The sequence below is a fragment of the Mustela nivalis genome (genome assembly GCF_964662115.1).
Source record: "Mustela nivalis genome assembly, chromosome: 18".
In the NCBI taxonomy this organism is placed as follows: domain Eukaryota; kingdom Metazoa; phylum Chordata; class Mammalia; order Carnivora; family Mustelidae; genus Mustela; species Mustela nivalis.
In genome coordinates, this window is record NC_139037.1 from 27,720,145 (window position 1) to 27,737,185 (window position 17,041).

The window sequence follows — 17,041 nt, forward strand, 5'->3', positions numbered from 1 at the left end:
CTGTGCAGCCACTTTGCAAGATGATTTTTCCATTATCTAGAAAAGCTGAGGACTCACATACTCCATGACCCCGTTCATTCTATTCCAAAGTGTATAACCTAGAGAAATGTGTGCCCGCTGTGACTGGGGGACATGCCCAGGAAAGTTCACAGCCACAGTTACTTATGACAGGTGAGAAATGAAACCACTCAGGTGTCTGTCAACAGCAGAAATGGAGACTTGTAGCATGTTCATGGGACATAAGGGCTTTACAGAAATGAAGAGGAAGGAACAGCTGTGTTGTAACACTATGGATACACCTTAAAGCCATAATGTTGAGTGAAAACAGCCAAAAACCAAACAACATACACTATGGGAGTCCCTTCTGTGAAGTTCAAAAACTCAGGCAAAACGAACATACAATACTTAAAGACTTTGTGGTGATGTGCTGAAAAGTAAGCAAGGGAGAGTATTCTGTTTAAAGTCAGATCAGCCATGCCTCCCTGTAGGAGAGAGGAAGGGGCTGTCGCTGGGAAAGGGAGCCCGGGGGCCTCCAGAGTTCTTGAAAAGCTCTATTTCTTGACCTGAGCAGGAGTAACACAACTGCTTGCTTTATGAAACCCTGTTACCCTCTGTGTTTATGTTTCATTTAGTTTACTGAATGGCCACCATTTTTTATAATGCAAAATGTTTAAAAATGCTATTGCCTGTGACTTTTTCGTACTGGTTTTTAAAACTATTTTCACCCTTCATTCTGGTATACAAATACACAGTCTTGAAAAGCTGAGCCCTGACTTCTGAGCAATAAAGGCAAGTAAAACATACAATATATAATGATCATATCACAGGAATGTGGAGTGGTGGGCCCCTTTCTGTCTTGGGTGTTCTAGGTTTAGGAACTAGGGTAGAGCTATAGAAGGCTAACTAAGTTAACCAGCAGAGTTTGAATGTCGAGCCTCCAATACCTTGGAGTTTCTGAAACGTGCTGCTCCCCTCCACTCTGAAATCCCTCTCTCCTCTTCTGTTTGGATGGAGAAAACTTTATTGAGCTTATACAGCAAAAGGAGCCTAGACTTTGAATCCGCAACCTATTTGGCTCTCTAATAAAAGGATTTTTAACCCCATGATCTATTTCTATTTATTTTTTTTTTAAATCCTCTGATAACCCAGAGTCTACTTCACAGCATGTTACACTAACAACTCTTCAAGACAGAAGTAGGTCTCAGTAATAAGGAAGCCATTGGACTGTCCGAATCATTCTTTGCAACTGCAATGTAATTTTGCATTCAAAGACCATTTTATGTTTCCAAATCAGGCAAGCTACAAACATGGTCTTTAGATATTTTTTTCTTAACATCCAAAATAAAGGTTCACCTGCATGAGTCTGTTTCAGTGATGGAAGCACAGAGGACTTTTGTGGAAATGACACAGGAGAGTTGATCTGCTGAAACCAAAGTCTGTCTTTCAAGACTTGGGATCTGTTCAAAAGATCAAGGTCTGTCTTTTTTGGGATGTCAGTGGCATTAAGAAGTAATTCATTTCCAAAAAAAGGTAACTCATTTCTAGAAGAAGTGCTGTGAATTGGCTATTCTGTGGAATTGTGGAAATCAATTAATTTATCTAAATAAAAAATTGAGAAGGAAAACAGTTTAGATGGTCATATTCTGACACATTTCAATAGTTATTCTTTCATAAAATCTTGCTTACATACCTCTAAGCATTGCTGCCAAAAAGGAAACTGGCATAATATTGGGGAAAGGGAGATAACGTGTGTATTCTAAAACTAAAAGATTGAATTCTAAAAAACAAAGCAGATTTCCCTAAAAATTTGTTATAATCAACAGGTAAAGTTATGCCTACCTAACAAATCATTTGTGGTGTAACTTCCACATTATTTGAAACAGTCATTTCAAATAAGTGTTCCATATTTGGCAGCGCAGATCAATAAAGAGTCTTACTTGTGAAAGGAAAATGGACAGAGAATTAGTACACATGGGGTTTATGACTCTTGCATTTTCTCTCAGTGTGTACTTCCCATTTTCTTTTCCCTCCCCTCCTTTCCCCTTCCTTCCTTCCTTCCTTCCTTCCATGAACTCAGGAGAGTAAGTGCCCTAGGCATTTAATTACCTCAAATAGAATAAAGGGCATGCAGAATGATAGTAAAAACAAAAAAACAACAGAGAGTAAGAGAAGTGTGTGATCTAATTCCCCCATTCCATGAAAGTTAACAGCGAAAACTCTCTGAACACCATGAGGAAAGAGGCGTTCCAGAGGAATCCCCCGACAGCCTATGGGAGGGGGTGAGGGCAAAGGCTGGGGGAAGAGAAGCCAACCTGACACGAATGACCACATCAGAGCTAAGACAGGGAAACAGTCAGCTAGGCGTCTCCACTCAGGTGTGGTTTTTCTCAACGACTGTACCAGGAAATACATGGAAACTGACGTGCGGACCAAGCAAGCCATCTGGAGAAAGCTTGATCCCTGATGCACAGACCTGCCATTTGGCCATGGGGTCTTCGTCCGCCATGATGGTCCTGACCTCACAGGGGTGCTATCCAAGGGGCAGGAGAAAACGAGCCTACGTGAAAGCTTACTTAAGCTGCTAACGACAAACATGGTGACAGACAGGTTTGCCGCTGTAGTGACTGTTGGTGTCCCAGTCTGTCCCCCTCTAGTGGAGTTACAACCACTCTAGTTCACTCGCTCCTTTTTGCTTGACCACAGTGAGAGCAGAAAGGAATAGACGCTTCCAGGAGGGGCAGCTGATAAGAGAGAAGGTGGGAAAGATGCAGCGGCTCTAAACCAGACTCTTGGTTTCTGGATCCTGGCTCTGACATTCTCTAGCTGATGATAAGTCAAATTCCATAAATTCAATAAAATAATATTAAATGTGCTGATTAAACAAACTTGCTGTAAAGATTTATTTAAAAATGTTTAGAAGAGTACTCAGCGTGTAAGTTCTCAGTAATCAGCTTCTCTTACCCCACTACTGCTACTGCTGCTGTTGTCATCAGCATTCCTGCTATTTCTATGGTTGATTCTATTAGGGGAGGGAAACCACACTCCTGCGTGAGGGTCTATCCATAGTCTGGTTCCTCTCCTAGTCAACTAACGTAAAAACCAGACTGCCTACTCACCGTAGGACACAGAATCCCCCTGGGCTATCTCCTTGAAGAGACCAGAAACATCCAGGTCGGGCACCCCGAGAGCAGCCTGCAAAATGGTGGTAAACTCTTCCTCTGATATGTAGCCATCCTCATCGACATCAAAGAGCTGAAGGAAAGAGAAAATAACACATAAGGATGAGCAGAGCAATATGGTACGGAATCATCTCGGAAAATAAAGTCTGGTAATTCGCAGATCGGTTGTGCCAGGGGTGAGGGAGAAGTATCTGAAGGAAGAGTGGTGTTTGCTGCCCTCGCGACACCTGGCTTAGTCGTGGGAGGAGACAGAAGGAAAGCACGGGGTTCAACAACAGTGAGACCCAAGGGCGTGGGAGTCCTGGGGAGAACAAGATGAATCCCCTGAAAGAGGTCAGGGAAAGCTCTACCCATTTGACAGGTTGAGTTGGGTCTTAGAACACCAAGAGATACTCCTGGAACCGACGAGGGCTGGTAGTGACTGCCGGGGGCTCAGACCGGGGGGTGGATGGACAAGCAGGAATCAGGCCATGATGGCGGCAGGACACCTCACCTCACCCTGTGGGATTATGACAGTGTGGCACTGAGAGTGTGGAGGATGGATTAGAGTCAGGAGTTTGGAAAGTCTAGAGGCAGGGAAAGCAATGAACAGTGTGGGGGTGGAGAAGCAGGAAGGATGGGAAGGGGCAGAATTCACGAGGACGCAAAGGTAGGGCTTGGCTAGCAGTCGGGGCCCTGTGGGGACGGCAAGAAGGGGCGAGAGTGGCCTGCGGTGCTCTGGCTTGGGCCCCTGGGGGGAAGTGGGGGTCCGCTCCCCAGAGAGGGAGATTGAAAGCTGGACCTGGAGAGGTTAGACTTGAGTCAGAGGTGCCAGGGGGAGGTACGAGAGGGAGCACCTCAACCCAGGAGAGCGGTCGAGGCTCGAACCATGACTTCCGGTAAGTACTGCCAACTCGGGGGACTAGAGCTTATCTGCAGAGAATGCGCAAAGTGACAGGAAGCCCGGGAGCAGCAAGGGTTCAAGTGTGTGTGGGGAAGAGGAGCTGGCCAACAAAAAATAAAAAGATTCAGAAGAAGTCCTCAGAGAGAACCGGAAAGGAGGATCGTGTGCCACTGGGACTCAGGAGGGCTTTCTGGAAAGAGGGAGACACTCTGAGGGCGGTGGAGGCTCACTGAGCAAAACACCACAGTGAGGCCGGGCGAGAAGCAAAGAGAGTTGCCGGGACGGCAGTTAGGAGGTCCGGGTGCCTTGGGGAAGCGCGGCTTCAGGGAACGGGAGGCCAGGTGGTCATGGGAGGCCGGGAACGGAGAGAGGTGAGCGGTGGAGACAACCAGCATGGGCTCCTGGAATAACAGGAAGGAGGGAAGGGGGGCATTGGCCAAGCACAGAAGGAGGCTGTCTTTAGGAAGGGAGAGTCTGAACATGTTTATAGGCCGAAAGGAAAAGGCAGTGGGTGTGATGGATTGAAAGTCAAGCAGCAAAACTCTGATCGTTGTTAGATCATTACTATCCCATATTCAAAATCTTCTCCTGGGCATTCATGGTTTTAAATGATGCCAGCTCCAATTCCCAGCAGGCCTTGACTGGAAGTGTTCAAGTCACTGTCCTTGTATTACCCGATGACATCCTCACCACAGTCTCCTGCTGGGCAGGTACTGTCATTAGCCCTGGCTTCCCAACAAGAAAGCTGAAGTCCAAGACAGTGGGGACCCTTTCCCAAGGTCACCAACTGGTCGGTGGTGGAGCAGGCATCCAAAACCAGGCAGGCAACATCTAGAGCGCTGGCCATTAGGCCTCTGCTTTTGACCAAACACACGACCAGAGGCATTAGATAAGGTGTGATCATCACAAAAAGAACCACAAGCACAAACTGACTAGTGTTTTAACTGTCCACCAGAGTGGGAGAAAACTCTAGCACTTGACATTGTTGATTTGCTGCCCCAGCTGAGAAAGCAGGGGCTTGCTCATTTTCTGTCTCCCAGCCCCCATATGAGGAACAAGACAGCCACAGAGTGAAAAGTGGCTTAGCATTTGTTTGCACGAAGTGCAGCCCAGGGCTCTCTACGGGCTTGGACTTCCAGCAGTAACTGCCAGGAGACCCCCCCCGCTCCCCGAGCCAGCCTAGCCCACTCCTCACGGGCGCTAAGCTTTCCTGAGAGGCCTTCCATTCTGACACGATCCTCTGCACTCCGTCTGTCACGTCTGGTGCTCTGGTGGCTCTCCTTTCTGTGGAAAGTCCCTTCGCGTGTCCATACTGGGGGCTTTTTCTTCCTCGCCCTCTGGCCTCGTCATGACTGCCCCAGCCTGGGCCCCTCAGAGAAATGCCCACTTTCCCTCTGTTATGCATCACTCATCCCTCCCGATAGTCTCTCGGCTAGAGGGTTCCCAGATCTAAGGTAAATCCCATGCTCTGGGCCCGGGTAGGAAGCTCAAGAACCCAGTTTCCTTTGAGGAATGAGATCTGTCCGTTGCTTGGAATACGGCGGGACCCTCAGCCCAGACATCCTGTCTGTCCAGCAAGCACGGGACCCTCCCTGGAGTGTGACTGAGGGCAGAGGCGGAGGTGCTCACACTCACACACGGGGCCTGCGGGCTCGCTGCCTCCGAGCTGACCCTGGCTGGAGCCCCCTCCCCGGCCTTAGGACAGGTGTCTCGGCCATGGCGCATGTCCGTTGCTCATGGCTGAAGAACTCTAGCTAATCCTTTAGCTCTGCGGGTCTCTGTGACGACGAAATAGGCTCAGGGATTGCGAGTTCACTGTGAAGGCCTTCCCAGATTAAAGGAAGTGACAGGGTCCTGTGCATAGAAAAGGACAACACTCCATTAAAAAATACAAGTGTGCCAAAATAGTTTCAAAAACATCCAACACCCCTGACAGAGAACGTGGCAAAAAGAAGCAACGTAGAGCACGATCCTTGTCTTACTGGAAAAAGGGCTAATTATAGTTTTAAGTCCTCCTTGCTTCCCTCCTCCACACCAGACCAAGGTCTAGGCTAGAGAAAAATCTCACGACGTCTTTAAAAACAATAATTACTGGGCTCGAGGGCCAAATTTTCTATCGGATCTTTCATCGGTAAACCCAAACTGACCGTTTGCTCAGCTCAACTTATAATTACGAATACAATCCCAAAACACAGACAGAAATATCTGGATTGGAATAAGTTAGCTATGTGTATAATTTTAGGTTTTATGATGAATAAGTCTGTAAAAGCCAAACGTTTTAAACTTGGAAAAAGTTCTGGCCCTTGCCTTATGACCATCTGCTAAGCATCAACCACTTAGTTCTTTACGGGCCTCGCAGTGAACTCAGTTTAAACCAATCTGAAATAAAAAGAAAGCCCGGGGACTCCTCCGTCAATGGCAGAATGCGGGAACATTCCTGAGGCGGGCTCCAGCGGCCTCTAAAACGTGACAAAGGACTCTTGGAGAAAGAGGGTTTTTCTAGATGATAGAGGGGAAAGAAAACCTGTCAGAATCACAGAGGGATATTCTTCTCAGAAACCAGGAACAGAGGAGAGTAGGAAACAGGAAGAGGGAAGGCCCTCGGGTGTCATGGCGGATGGAAGCGGAGAGACAGCCAAGTCAGGATGGGTCTGTACCTATGACTCGGTACACAGACAAGCAGGGAAATCAAGTCTTGTTTCACTTGAGATCAGACTACACAACCTTAGGAACATCCTCCCTAAATATTAATTAGATACCTAATTAATTCTAATTAGTTCCAAGACTAATTAGAAGCCCCATTTATCACAGAAAAATGAAAAACACATTTTGGGAGTGTCTCTTCCCCCTATCTCTTGGGCGTGGGCAGGATAAACAGGCATCTGAGTCCTCAAAGTTCATCCCTCCAACCAGTCCTGCTGGGGACGGGGTCTTATTCATCGGCCACCCCCTTCCCCGATGCCGCTGTGGAAATACACGTGATACTACGGGACCCGGGATGTGTATTAGGAAGCTCATGGGACCCCATCACCACACCATCAACTCCACCTGGAAAAGAGCACTTAAAATATCTCTGGCACACAGAGTGAGAAAATCAGGATAGATGGGAACTTTCCAGATGGTGAATTAGGCTGGCTGGTGACAGGTGGTATTTATTTATAAACTGAACTTTGGGGCTTCAAAATGGAGAGGCTGGACAGAAATCATTTTAAAAGCTAATTTGTGAAATCACCTGCTCTCCAGTCTCGATGCCTTCCCTTGATGCTTTCCCTATGCTGTGTATTCTTTATTCTTGGGAGCCACGGTCGTCATCACATTACTCCCGTGTACACGGCACAGTGGATCTGTAAACTCGACTATCAGATTTCACTAATTTTCAAAGAATATGCTTCGCGTCAACGCTTGTTCATGAGGCAGACCGAGAGGCTTTCAGGGGGGGTTGACAATACCTTAAAGGCCACCTGAATGATGTCCTCTGTGTTGGCAGGGTGGCACAAGACAGCCAGGCCAATCACATACTCGCGGAAGTCGATACTGCCGTCATGATTCTGTGGAAGGAGGGGAGAAATCAATTAGCGGGCCCACTAGTTGAATTACTACTAATCACAGCCCCAAAGGTGAAACCCAGGCATGTCACACGGCTCAATGTCATCACGCTCTGAGCCTGCTTGGGAAAAACTCTGCACTGAGAGCAAACAGCAAGCCAGGGGTCCACCTGTTCCCAATTCAGAAGGAAGAAAGATATATTTCTGCTTAGTAATGAACAGAAGCATTTAGACCCAGGAGACCCTGAACTTATCTATATACCGCAGAAGGTATTTCACAACCGCAACGAAGAAGGCATTGATGATTCTAAGTCAAGCTGACCGAAAGCAGAGTGTCCTACGCATGAACCACTCCCTAGACAGGAACCCTGAGGACGAAGTGGGGAGAAGGAAAGAGACCTGCACACAAGCCCTGTGATGATAATCCCAGGTGTCAGAAGCCTTTTGGCAGCCAAATCTTCAAGTGATGAATTCCAAGATCAAGTGACAACTAGGAACAACAAAGCTAGCGCAGCACTTGACAGATGAACAAATGATGTTTGGCGTCAATAAGAGCGTAATCTTTAACTGTGACTAAGGATCGGCATCTCCACCATCAGGAGTTCCTTCAGGGCAAGGACTGGTTTCTTTGTGTGGCGGTGTGTTTCCACTGCTTAGCACACTACGTTGGGTTCACTTTAAAACTAAGGCAAGTGTTCTTCACTGTGGTTTCACAGATGAGCCTGGGGAAAGGGGAGGCCATGAAGCCCCTGACAAGGTGTGTAGTTTTGGTGTGTACATGTTTTTAGGGAAGAAAAATTGAAGCTCTGGCCATGCTCCTCAAAGCAACCAAGACTCAAAAGATTAAGAGTCGCTTTTATATTATTCCTTTATCTTACGGCGGGTGGGAACTAAAAGGAGGAACAATTTAACTTCCCTTTCCGACCGGAGACCTTAGAAACAAAGATATTTTAAAGATTTCCCTTAAGGGCCTTAAGGAACAGGGTTTATTCCTGAAACAACAACTCAGGTCAACTGACTTCTATTTTTATCTGGTTATCTACAAAGGAGCTGTTTTCTTCCTTTTCTCCCCCCACCACCAACTTTTTTTTTTTAGTTGTATTTATTTATTTGACACAGAGAGAGAGAAAGAGAGAGAGACCACAAGTAGGCAGAGAGGCAGGTGGGTGGGTGGGGAGGCAAACTTCCTGCTGAGCAGAGAGCCCGATGTGGGGCTTGATCCCAGGACCCTGGGATCGTGACCCGAGCTGAAGGCAGAGGCCTTAATCCACTGAGCCACCCAGGTGCTCTTTCCCCTTAAAAAGAAAGCCTCTTTCCCCTTAAAAAAAATATTTATTTATATGAGAGAGAGAGAGAGAGAGAGAGAGACAGCACACAAAGTGGGGACAGAGGGAGAGGGAGAGATCTCAAGCAGGTTCCCCACTAAGCATGGAGCCCAATGCAGGGATCGATCTCACAACCCTGAGATCATGACTTGAGCCAAAATCAAGAGTCATATGCTTAACCCATTGAACCACCCAGGCGCCTCTCTTCCTTTTCTTGAAACACTTTTTTTGGGGGTGGGGGAGGAAGATAATTTAAAAAAAAAAGTATCATTCACATCAATGAAAAGCACCCATCTTCAGGGTACAGTTAATCTGTTTCGACAAATATATTCACAGGGTGATCACCAGCACAGTCAATAGCTACATTTTCATGACCCCAGCAATTTTAGAGGCGGTGGAGTTTTAAGAGGACATCATTCCTTCTTGGGACACTGTCATTCATTTCCTTACACACCATCGAGGGCTGAGATGCCCCAGCAGCTCACTGAACCACAGACACTACTGCTCCCAATAGACGCACTAGTTCCTCAATTGGCTTCCTCTATGAGGCAACACAGAAGTCTTGAATGGAAGGTCTGAAGAAGGAGTAGAAGAATGGTCAATGGACAACGAGGACGCAATCATAATTGTATGATTGTAAATACTTTTCTGAATTTATGTTGTCTATGGTGAGACGTACAATTTTCATCTATACCACTGACACAGAGGTCAAGTACCATGACTCATTTTGCAGACGGAGAAAGAGAAGTGTAAAGAACCCTTCATAGCACCACTATTCACAAAACAAGGTAATATTCTGGACCTCTAATACTCATTAACAGTCTTATCTCTGAATGGTTTTGACTGACAAAAAGCAGACCCTTGTCAATCCCACGGGAAATTATAGGTAAGTTTTCATCTTAGTAATGGGAAGGGGAAAAAGCAGCATGGAAATTATTCTCAGGTATTTTATTATCGGATCAATACAATAATACATTGTTAAGTTCCCCAATTCAGAATAATAAAACTTTGAACTGGAAGGAATCTTAGAAATAATCCATTCAACTAATTCATTTTAACTAATAAAAAAAAAAATGAGAGCCCTATGGTCCAGCAATTGCACTGCTAGGTATTAATCCAAAGGATACAAACGTAGTGATCTGAAGGGGCACCTGAGCCCCAATGTTTATAGCAGCGATGTCCACAAACTATGGGAAGAGCCCAGATGTCCATCAACAGATTAATGGATAAAGAAGATGTTGCATGTGTGTATAGCTTTATATACATACCACACAATGGAATATTACTGGATATATACATACATACACATACACAATGGAATATTACTCAGCCATCCAAAAAATGGAATCTTACCATTTGCAATGATGTGGATGGAACTAGAGGGAACTATGCTAAACGAAATATGTCAGCCAGAGGAAGACAAATACTGTGTGATTTTACTTGTATGTGGACTTTTTTTTTTTTAAAGATTTTATTTATTTATTTGACAGAGAGAGATCACAGTAGGAGAGAAGAAGGGAAGAGATCACAGAGAGAGAGGAAGGGAAGCAGGCCCCCTGCTGAGCAGAGAGCCCGATGCGGGACTCGATCCCAGGACCCTGAGATCATGACCTGAGCCGAAGGCAGCGGCTTAACCCACTGAGCCACCCAGGCGCCCCTCGTATGTGGACTTTAAGAAACAAAACAGATGAACATATAGGAAGGGAAGGAAAAATAAAGTAAGATGAAATCAGAGAGGGGGACAAACCATAAAAGACTCAACTATAGGCAATAAACTGAGGGTTGATGGGGGTTTGGGGGGGAGGGCGAGGGGGTAACTGGGTGATGAGCATTAAGGAGGGCACGTGATAGAATGAGCACTGGGTCTTATATGTTACTGATGACTAAACTTTCCTTCTGAAACTAATAGTACACTATATGTTAATTAATTGACTTTAAATAAAAAGAATGAGTCATAAGCTTTATTTGAGGTCACGAAACTTGCTATTACCATGAACTCCAATGAAAATTTAGATAATTGGACTCTAAATCATTCAAATTAAAGCAAGTAGCTTAATAAAATCCATTCAAAAACAGATAATTTAAAAGTACACAACAAAACACACTCCTTTAATTTTTTAATTTCAAATTAGTTCCATGATAAAAATTATCCTTCAGATCTGTGGTTCTTTTCTTTAAAAACCTACTAAACTTTTCAGGAAGAGTCATAAACTTAAAAAAAAATCTAGACTTGAAAATATTGCAGGGCCACATTTCAAAGGAGGAGCCCAGCTTTCTGGAAGGAGACTCTAATCCCTCCATTATCTGTCCTAATCTGGAAGCCAGGACAGCCCTGAGTAGCAACTACGGATTTGTTTTGGGTCACTGCAAAGAGAAAGGATGATTGAGCCTGGCTGGAACTCTAGATGGTGGGGCCCACGCCTTCCCTAGTGGTCAGCAGATTGGAAAAGCACAGAAGTGAAAGCTGGGGGTCACCGTGATCTCCCAGTGCCCCCGCACCATGCTATCCCCATAACCGCACGACGCTGGCTTCTCAGACCAGTGGGAAGGCAGACCACGTGTTCAGACATGGTCCATTTAAAGGTTCAGAAGGAACAAATGGTGGTGTTCCTGTGTTTGATTCTCAGGTAGCCATTCCTTGAGGCCTTTCCTAGTTGGATTGAGTCAACATTTTCATTCTTACTGAACTGGATATAGTTTACAAACTTCCAAGTCCAGCAACACGTAAGGATGCGGTTCTGAATATACTGAGAGATGGTAAACTCCCAAGGAATAGGTCTATTTTGTCTTTGGTGTGTTATAATTGATATCATCCCTGCAAAGGAGAGAAAATCAATGCCATCAAAACAATTCAGGGATGTTCACCTAAAAACAGAAGCTACTATGCAGTAGCCAACAGAAAAAAACTTTGAGTCTTTGAAGATGACTACAAATCCCAAAGAGTACTATTATCAAAATCCAGTAAATTCTGCAGTTTTCCAGAGGAGTCTGGGAAGAGGTATTCTGTTTACTCAAATACGCTTATTAAGAGCGTATTTCCACCCACATACATAATTGCATTACCAATTTTCTCAGAATTAAATTGCTTTAATCCACTTAGCATTAAACACAGACACTTTTAAGAAGTAATTCTGAAAGCACCTCAAGATCAATAGACGTGTTAAATATCAGGGCCCTGCAGGTGTATCCGTGAATATTTTTTCAAGGCCCCAGCATAGGTTAGCTGTGCAATATTACTGATGAAATCTCTGGCTTAAAAAAAAAAAAAAAGCAGTTCTGAAAAACACATGCACCACTTCTCAAGACATTTAAAATGTGACCTTTAAGATGATGTACACATTTAGAATATTCTTGGAGGTCTGCTTTTCTTAGGTACACAGCATACGTGCGTTAAGTACAGACCTACGTTCTTTTTCCTGCTGTTACAGGTTACAGAATTCCGTGGATCACATTAAGATAAAGGTGTTTTTCGAAATCATATGGGGTATTTTGAAATTTAAAAGATGGAGACTGTGCAACTTCACATGCTTTTTAAAATCGCTGAGTATTATTTTCAACTTACTACATCGATGGTATTGCTTCATGTTAGAAACTCAAAGATCATGGGATGGAATGATATGAATCAAAGACCCTTGTCTCAGCCTATAAGGAGGCTTCCATGTAGAAATGACAAAATTAAAAAAAAAAAATCATCAGGTAAATACTCTTCCCCCTTATCTTGAAAATGTCAGCTACTGGATAAAAACTAAGAAGTTCAGAGTCCATAGTCTCTCATGATTCACCTCCCCTAACAATCTGAGGGGTTTGAAAGGGCGGCGGGTGGGAGGTTGGGGTACCAGGTGGTGGGTATTATAGAGGGCACGGATTGCATGGAGCACTGGGTGTGGTGGAAAAATAATGAATACTGTTTTTCTGAAAATAAATAAATTAATTAAAAAAAAGACATACAAATGGCTATCAGAAAGAAACTATGGACTCTGAAAAACAATCTGAGGCATTTGAAGTGGTGGGTGGGTGGGAGGTCGGGGTACCAGGTGGTGGGTATTATAGAGGGCACAGATTGGATGGAGCACTGGGTGTGATAAAAAAAAATAATGATACTGATACTGTTATGCTGAAAATAAATAAATTTAAAAAAATGTTCATCAAAAAAAAAAAAAACATACTAAGAAGTTCAATTACTCGTCAGGCTCTCGGTTCTCCGCAATGCCAAAGTTTTGAGTACTTGACAAAGTCTGGAGTTTAGACTGGATTTTCTAGCATTTTCTCTAATGTCTGGGGTGACCCATACAAACGTTATACAAATCCAGAAGAAAACAGAAGGGACATGGAGGTGACTTCAGGATGTTTTTGCCCTGGGCGGGCAAGAAGGGAATTGTAAGAGCAGAAAATCCCCTGACCCGAGGAGCACGAAAAATACTTACTACCACCCCCCAGCACGACGCAACTGCCTTAACTTTCATAAAATATTTAGAAATAACTGAGGACCACCAGGGTAAGGCTCAGTTGCCCTTTCTGCAGCCATCATGTGGAAAGGTTAAATAATAAACCTAATGTTCTGAGGCCTTAAAAGGCACCCTGGCAGCTCTCCCCTTTCTTGGCTAGATGCCTATGCTCGCGCCTGACATATGAATGGGCTGATTCTAACATGGGGATCCTGAAATCAATACGTGTGGATGTTGGCAGCAGCCTCCTTCTGGTATGAGCAGAGCTGGCTGGGCAGCCCACTGGAGCGAGCTTACACGTACAGGTCCCTCGCGGAAGGCAGACGCGGTCCCTGGGCCTGACTCTGCGCAGAAGGATACGCACATAGTGTTGTATAAATATCCCATGAGAGTGACGATGGTGACGATGGTGAGCACGGAGACCGAAAGCCAACCTCTCCCAACTGGCCCTGGGGATTTCTCACCTGCCGCTGCGGACTGTTAACAGGAGAATGATATCAGTTCCAGAGTTAAAACTTTCCTTGAAATGGGTCAAAAGAGGAAGGAAGAATTGATCTTCAAACTCAGGAGGACCCTCTAAACTAGCCTTTGGAGAGAAGGGAATGCACTGAGAGCCAGAGAAACGGGAGTGGTGGGAACCAATTCAATAGCAGGGCAGGGGTGGGGGGGGGAGGGTTACTGAGTCCTTGCATACACAGCTGCCGTGGTTCTGTCTACTTGCCTAGCTGGACATTCTGGATTCTGCCCGCCCCATCATCACCGCCTGAATCAAAATGACAGAGCCAAACCAAGGGCCATACATACACAAGCAAGGGACGACTGCCCAGGCTGGTGACCTCGGCTGCTTACTGGAATCACCCGGGGAGCTTTAAAAATACTCGTCTCCAAGCCCCACCTTGAAAGATTGTTCTTCAATGCATCCGGAGTGGGACTCAGCCGTCAGTATTCCTCAAGAGCTCTCCCTGTGATTCTGAATCACGGTCCGGACTGAGAACCCCTGTGACACTCAGCAGTACTTAAACATCTTTATATATCTCTATATTCCTTTATATACCAAATAACTGATCACTCTATGCTCCCCCCAACACCTATTTTTGCTCCTTCGCTTATGTTTCTTCTGTCCACAGTTTCGCAAAAGGAACAACAACAAAACATTCCTAGCTCTGAGGCAGGGCAAGACACGACAAGAGCCGGCCAACATGCGTTGGGCAAGCCCGATTTTGTATGAAGCGCATGGAAGAATGATTGAGACTGACATATTGGGCTACGGGTCCACCCTTCATTCCCCGATGCCCTGACCCTCTTTACAAATACATCAAAACAAAACAAATTTGCTGCGTGCTTATTTTACTAGAGAAACAGGACTAAAGAATTCTGGAATTTCAGACAGTCGCTCTATTGTTAAAAACTTATATATACTTCCCTTACGTGAAACTGCTTCTTTTCTCATTTCTGAACCTGTTTCTATACAGTTAAATAGGCTTCCAGGAAAACACTTTTTCTTTCTCTTTTTTTCTCTCTCTTTTTTTCATAATGGAAAGACCAGATGTGAAATTAAGAGAAAAACAGATTCTGAACTTCACTCCTCCTCACCTTTTTTAAAGGGAAAAATAGATCTCTTGAGGGCTTTCTTGATTTACTCCAGGGTTTTCTTTTTTCAAGATTTCATTCTCAATGACAACAAGTTTTCTGCTCCTTGGAATTCGCTCACCAAATAAGCAATGCCCTATCAAAATCTATTCCAAGGGGGCTATGCCCCACGCCCCCCAACCCCATACATACATCCCTACACATCCAGTATCTCACAGAGCTGACATACAAACCACTCAGAACATTTCTCATTTAAAAAAAAAAAAAAAAACTATTTTAATTGAGCACCAAGGGGCAGTCCCAGTTCAGAAGCATGCAGGGAGATATATGAGCTCGCAGGAAATGACAACTCTGGGACAGGGCATCAGCCGCTGTGGGGACGGGAGGGCGAGGCTGTCAGGAGTCCCGTCCTCGGGGAGGGGCCGGCTTCAGGAATACATGGTCAGTTGCAGCCAGTCTTGGAGCGACACTTGAACCAGACCGTCTGCGTCCCTATCCAGGGATCTGAAGGCACGGAACATGGCATCCAGGCGGACCAGGCAGCTGATGAAGTTGTTGAAATCCATGCTGCCGTCCTCATCGGCATAGCGGCGGACGATCATTTGGTAAAGCTGCTCGTTTAGCTGGAAACCCGCTGCCTGCAGGGCCTCACGCAGCTGGGAACGTCCCAGGAACCCAGAGCGGTCCCTGTCATACTGCCTATAAACACACTGCCACTTCTTGATGTTGTTCCAGAGGTATTTAAATTCTTCGAAGCCCAGCTTGCCAGTTGTGTCACTGTCCATCACGGACACGATGCTCCGGCAGGTGTCAAGACTAAAGCCGTCGGTCTTCAGGTCCTTGTGCTTGGAAAGGACTTTGTTGAGAATATTCATTAGGTCGGTGGCACCCACCTCCATGTCCGGTCCCGCCAGCTGGGCAAACTGCTGTCGAAACCGACGAACTTCCTCACTTTCATTGGCCTCCACGGTCGTGAAATGCTGCTGAGTGGGAGGCGGTTCTGGGGTGTACTGAGCTGCCGCGGCCTCGCTGATGAAATTCACGATTCCTCCAACTATCCCTCCGATATTTCCTCCTCCTCCTCCTCCTCCTCTTCTCTGACCACCTCCTCTAAGAAGGCCTCCGAGAGCTTCCCCAAGACCTCGATCGGCCCCTTCCAATAAAGCCTTTGCAAGAAACATGCTTTTGGTTTGACAAGCAAGTGTGAAAGCTGCTGGTGTCTCGGAGGTGGTGTGGAGAGAGTTGAAATGGAGTCTCATTAGCTTCCAGGTGGAAGAACTGGCTTTTCTGTACCTGCTTCCAGGGGACCACACCCCATAGTGCTGTCTCCCCTCCTACTGAAAGCCTGACTTCCATTAGGTCCTAGCACCTGCCTGTTTTTAGAGGGCCTCAAAATATTCGCGAGTCATTGTGCGTATGACAAATTATAAGAAATACTATTTTAAATGTAATATATTAAAATACACATTCACACCTTTCTCTACATCACTGATTTCTCAGCACCTGAAAGATGATAGGTGTTTTCCCAACTGGGGAAGCTAAGCGACTCCAAGATATCAAGAATTTCTTTTCTAAGGAATATTTATTATTAGTGCAGAATGGGGTTCTTGGGCATTGGAGGCTGTTTCTCCGATCCCTTTCTTTTAGTGAAGATTCCCCAAATCCAATGCTCTTAAGAAAAACCTGGAAGGGAAGGTTTTAAGATGCAGGGTCCCCCGGTCCCAGCCTCACAGAGTCTGACTCTCCATTTCTGGAATTATTTTTGGAGTATAACAGACACATAGAAAACCTTACAAGTCACAACTGGAGAGCTCGGAGAAGTTCACATACCATACACACCTATGTGATAACAGCCAGATCAAAAGATAGAATATGGCCATACGCTAGAACCTCCTCCTGCTTTCTAGTTACTCTTCCTTCCCCAGGGTAACCATTATCTCAACATCAAACACCATCAACTGATTGCCGTGCCCTGAACAAATGGAACCAACCAGTAGAGACTTCTCTGCGTCTTGTTTTTAAAAATTTAAATGTTTTGAATTTAAATGTCTAGAAACAGGGGCACCTGGGTGGT

At 45.3% G+C, this 17,041-nt stretch overlaps 2 protein-coding genes across 2 annotated transcripts in view; both read right to left on the bottom strand.

Moving 5' to 3' along the window:
- LPCAT2 (lysophosphatidylcholine acyltransferase 2) overlaps nucleotides 1-17,041 on the bottom strand; it is a 65,702-nt gene that overhangs the window by 462 nt on the left and 48,199 nt on the right. The window contains exons 12-13 of the mRNA XM_082712119.1: nucleotides 7,512-7,610; nucleotides 3,117-3,252 (exon numbers count right to left, since the gene is read on the bottom strand). Coding sequence (XP_082568245.1) covers nucleotides 3,117-3,252; nucleotides 7,512-7,610 — 235 coding nt within the window. The remainder of the gene's footprint in view (nucleotides 1-3,116; nucleotides 3,253-7,511; nucleotides 7,611-17,041) is intronic.
- Nucleotides 15,212-16,268, bottom strand: CAPNS2 (calpain small subunit 2). The gene has a single exon (XM_082712120.1). The coding sequence runs from the start codon at nucleotides 16,224-16,226 to the stop codon at nucleotides 15,396-15,398; it is 831 nt and encodes a 276-aa protein (XP_082568246.1). The 5' UTR covers nucleotides 16,227-16,268; the 3' UTR covers nucleotides 15,212-15,395.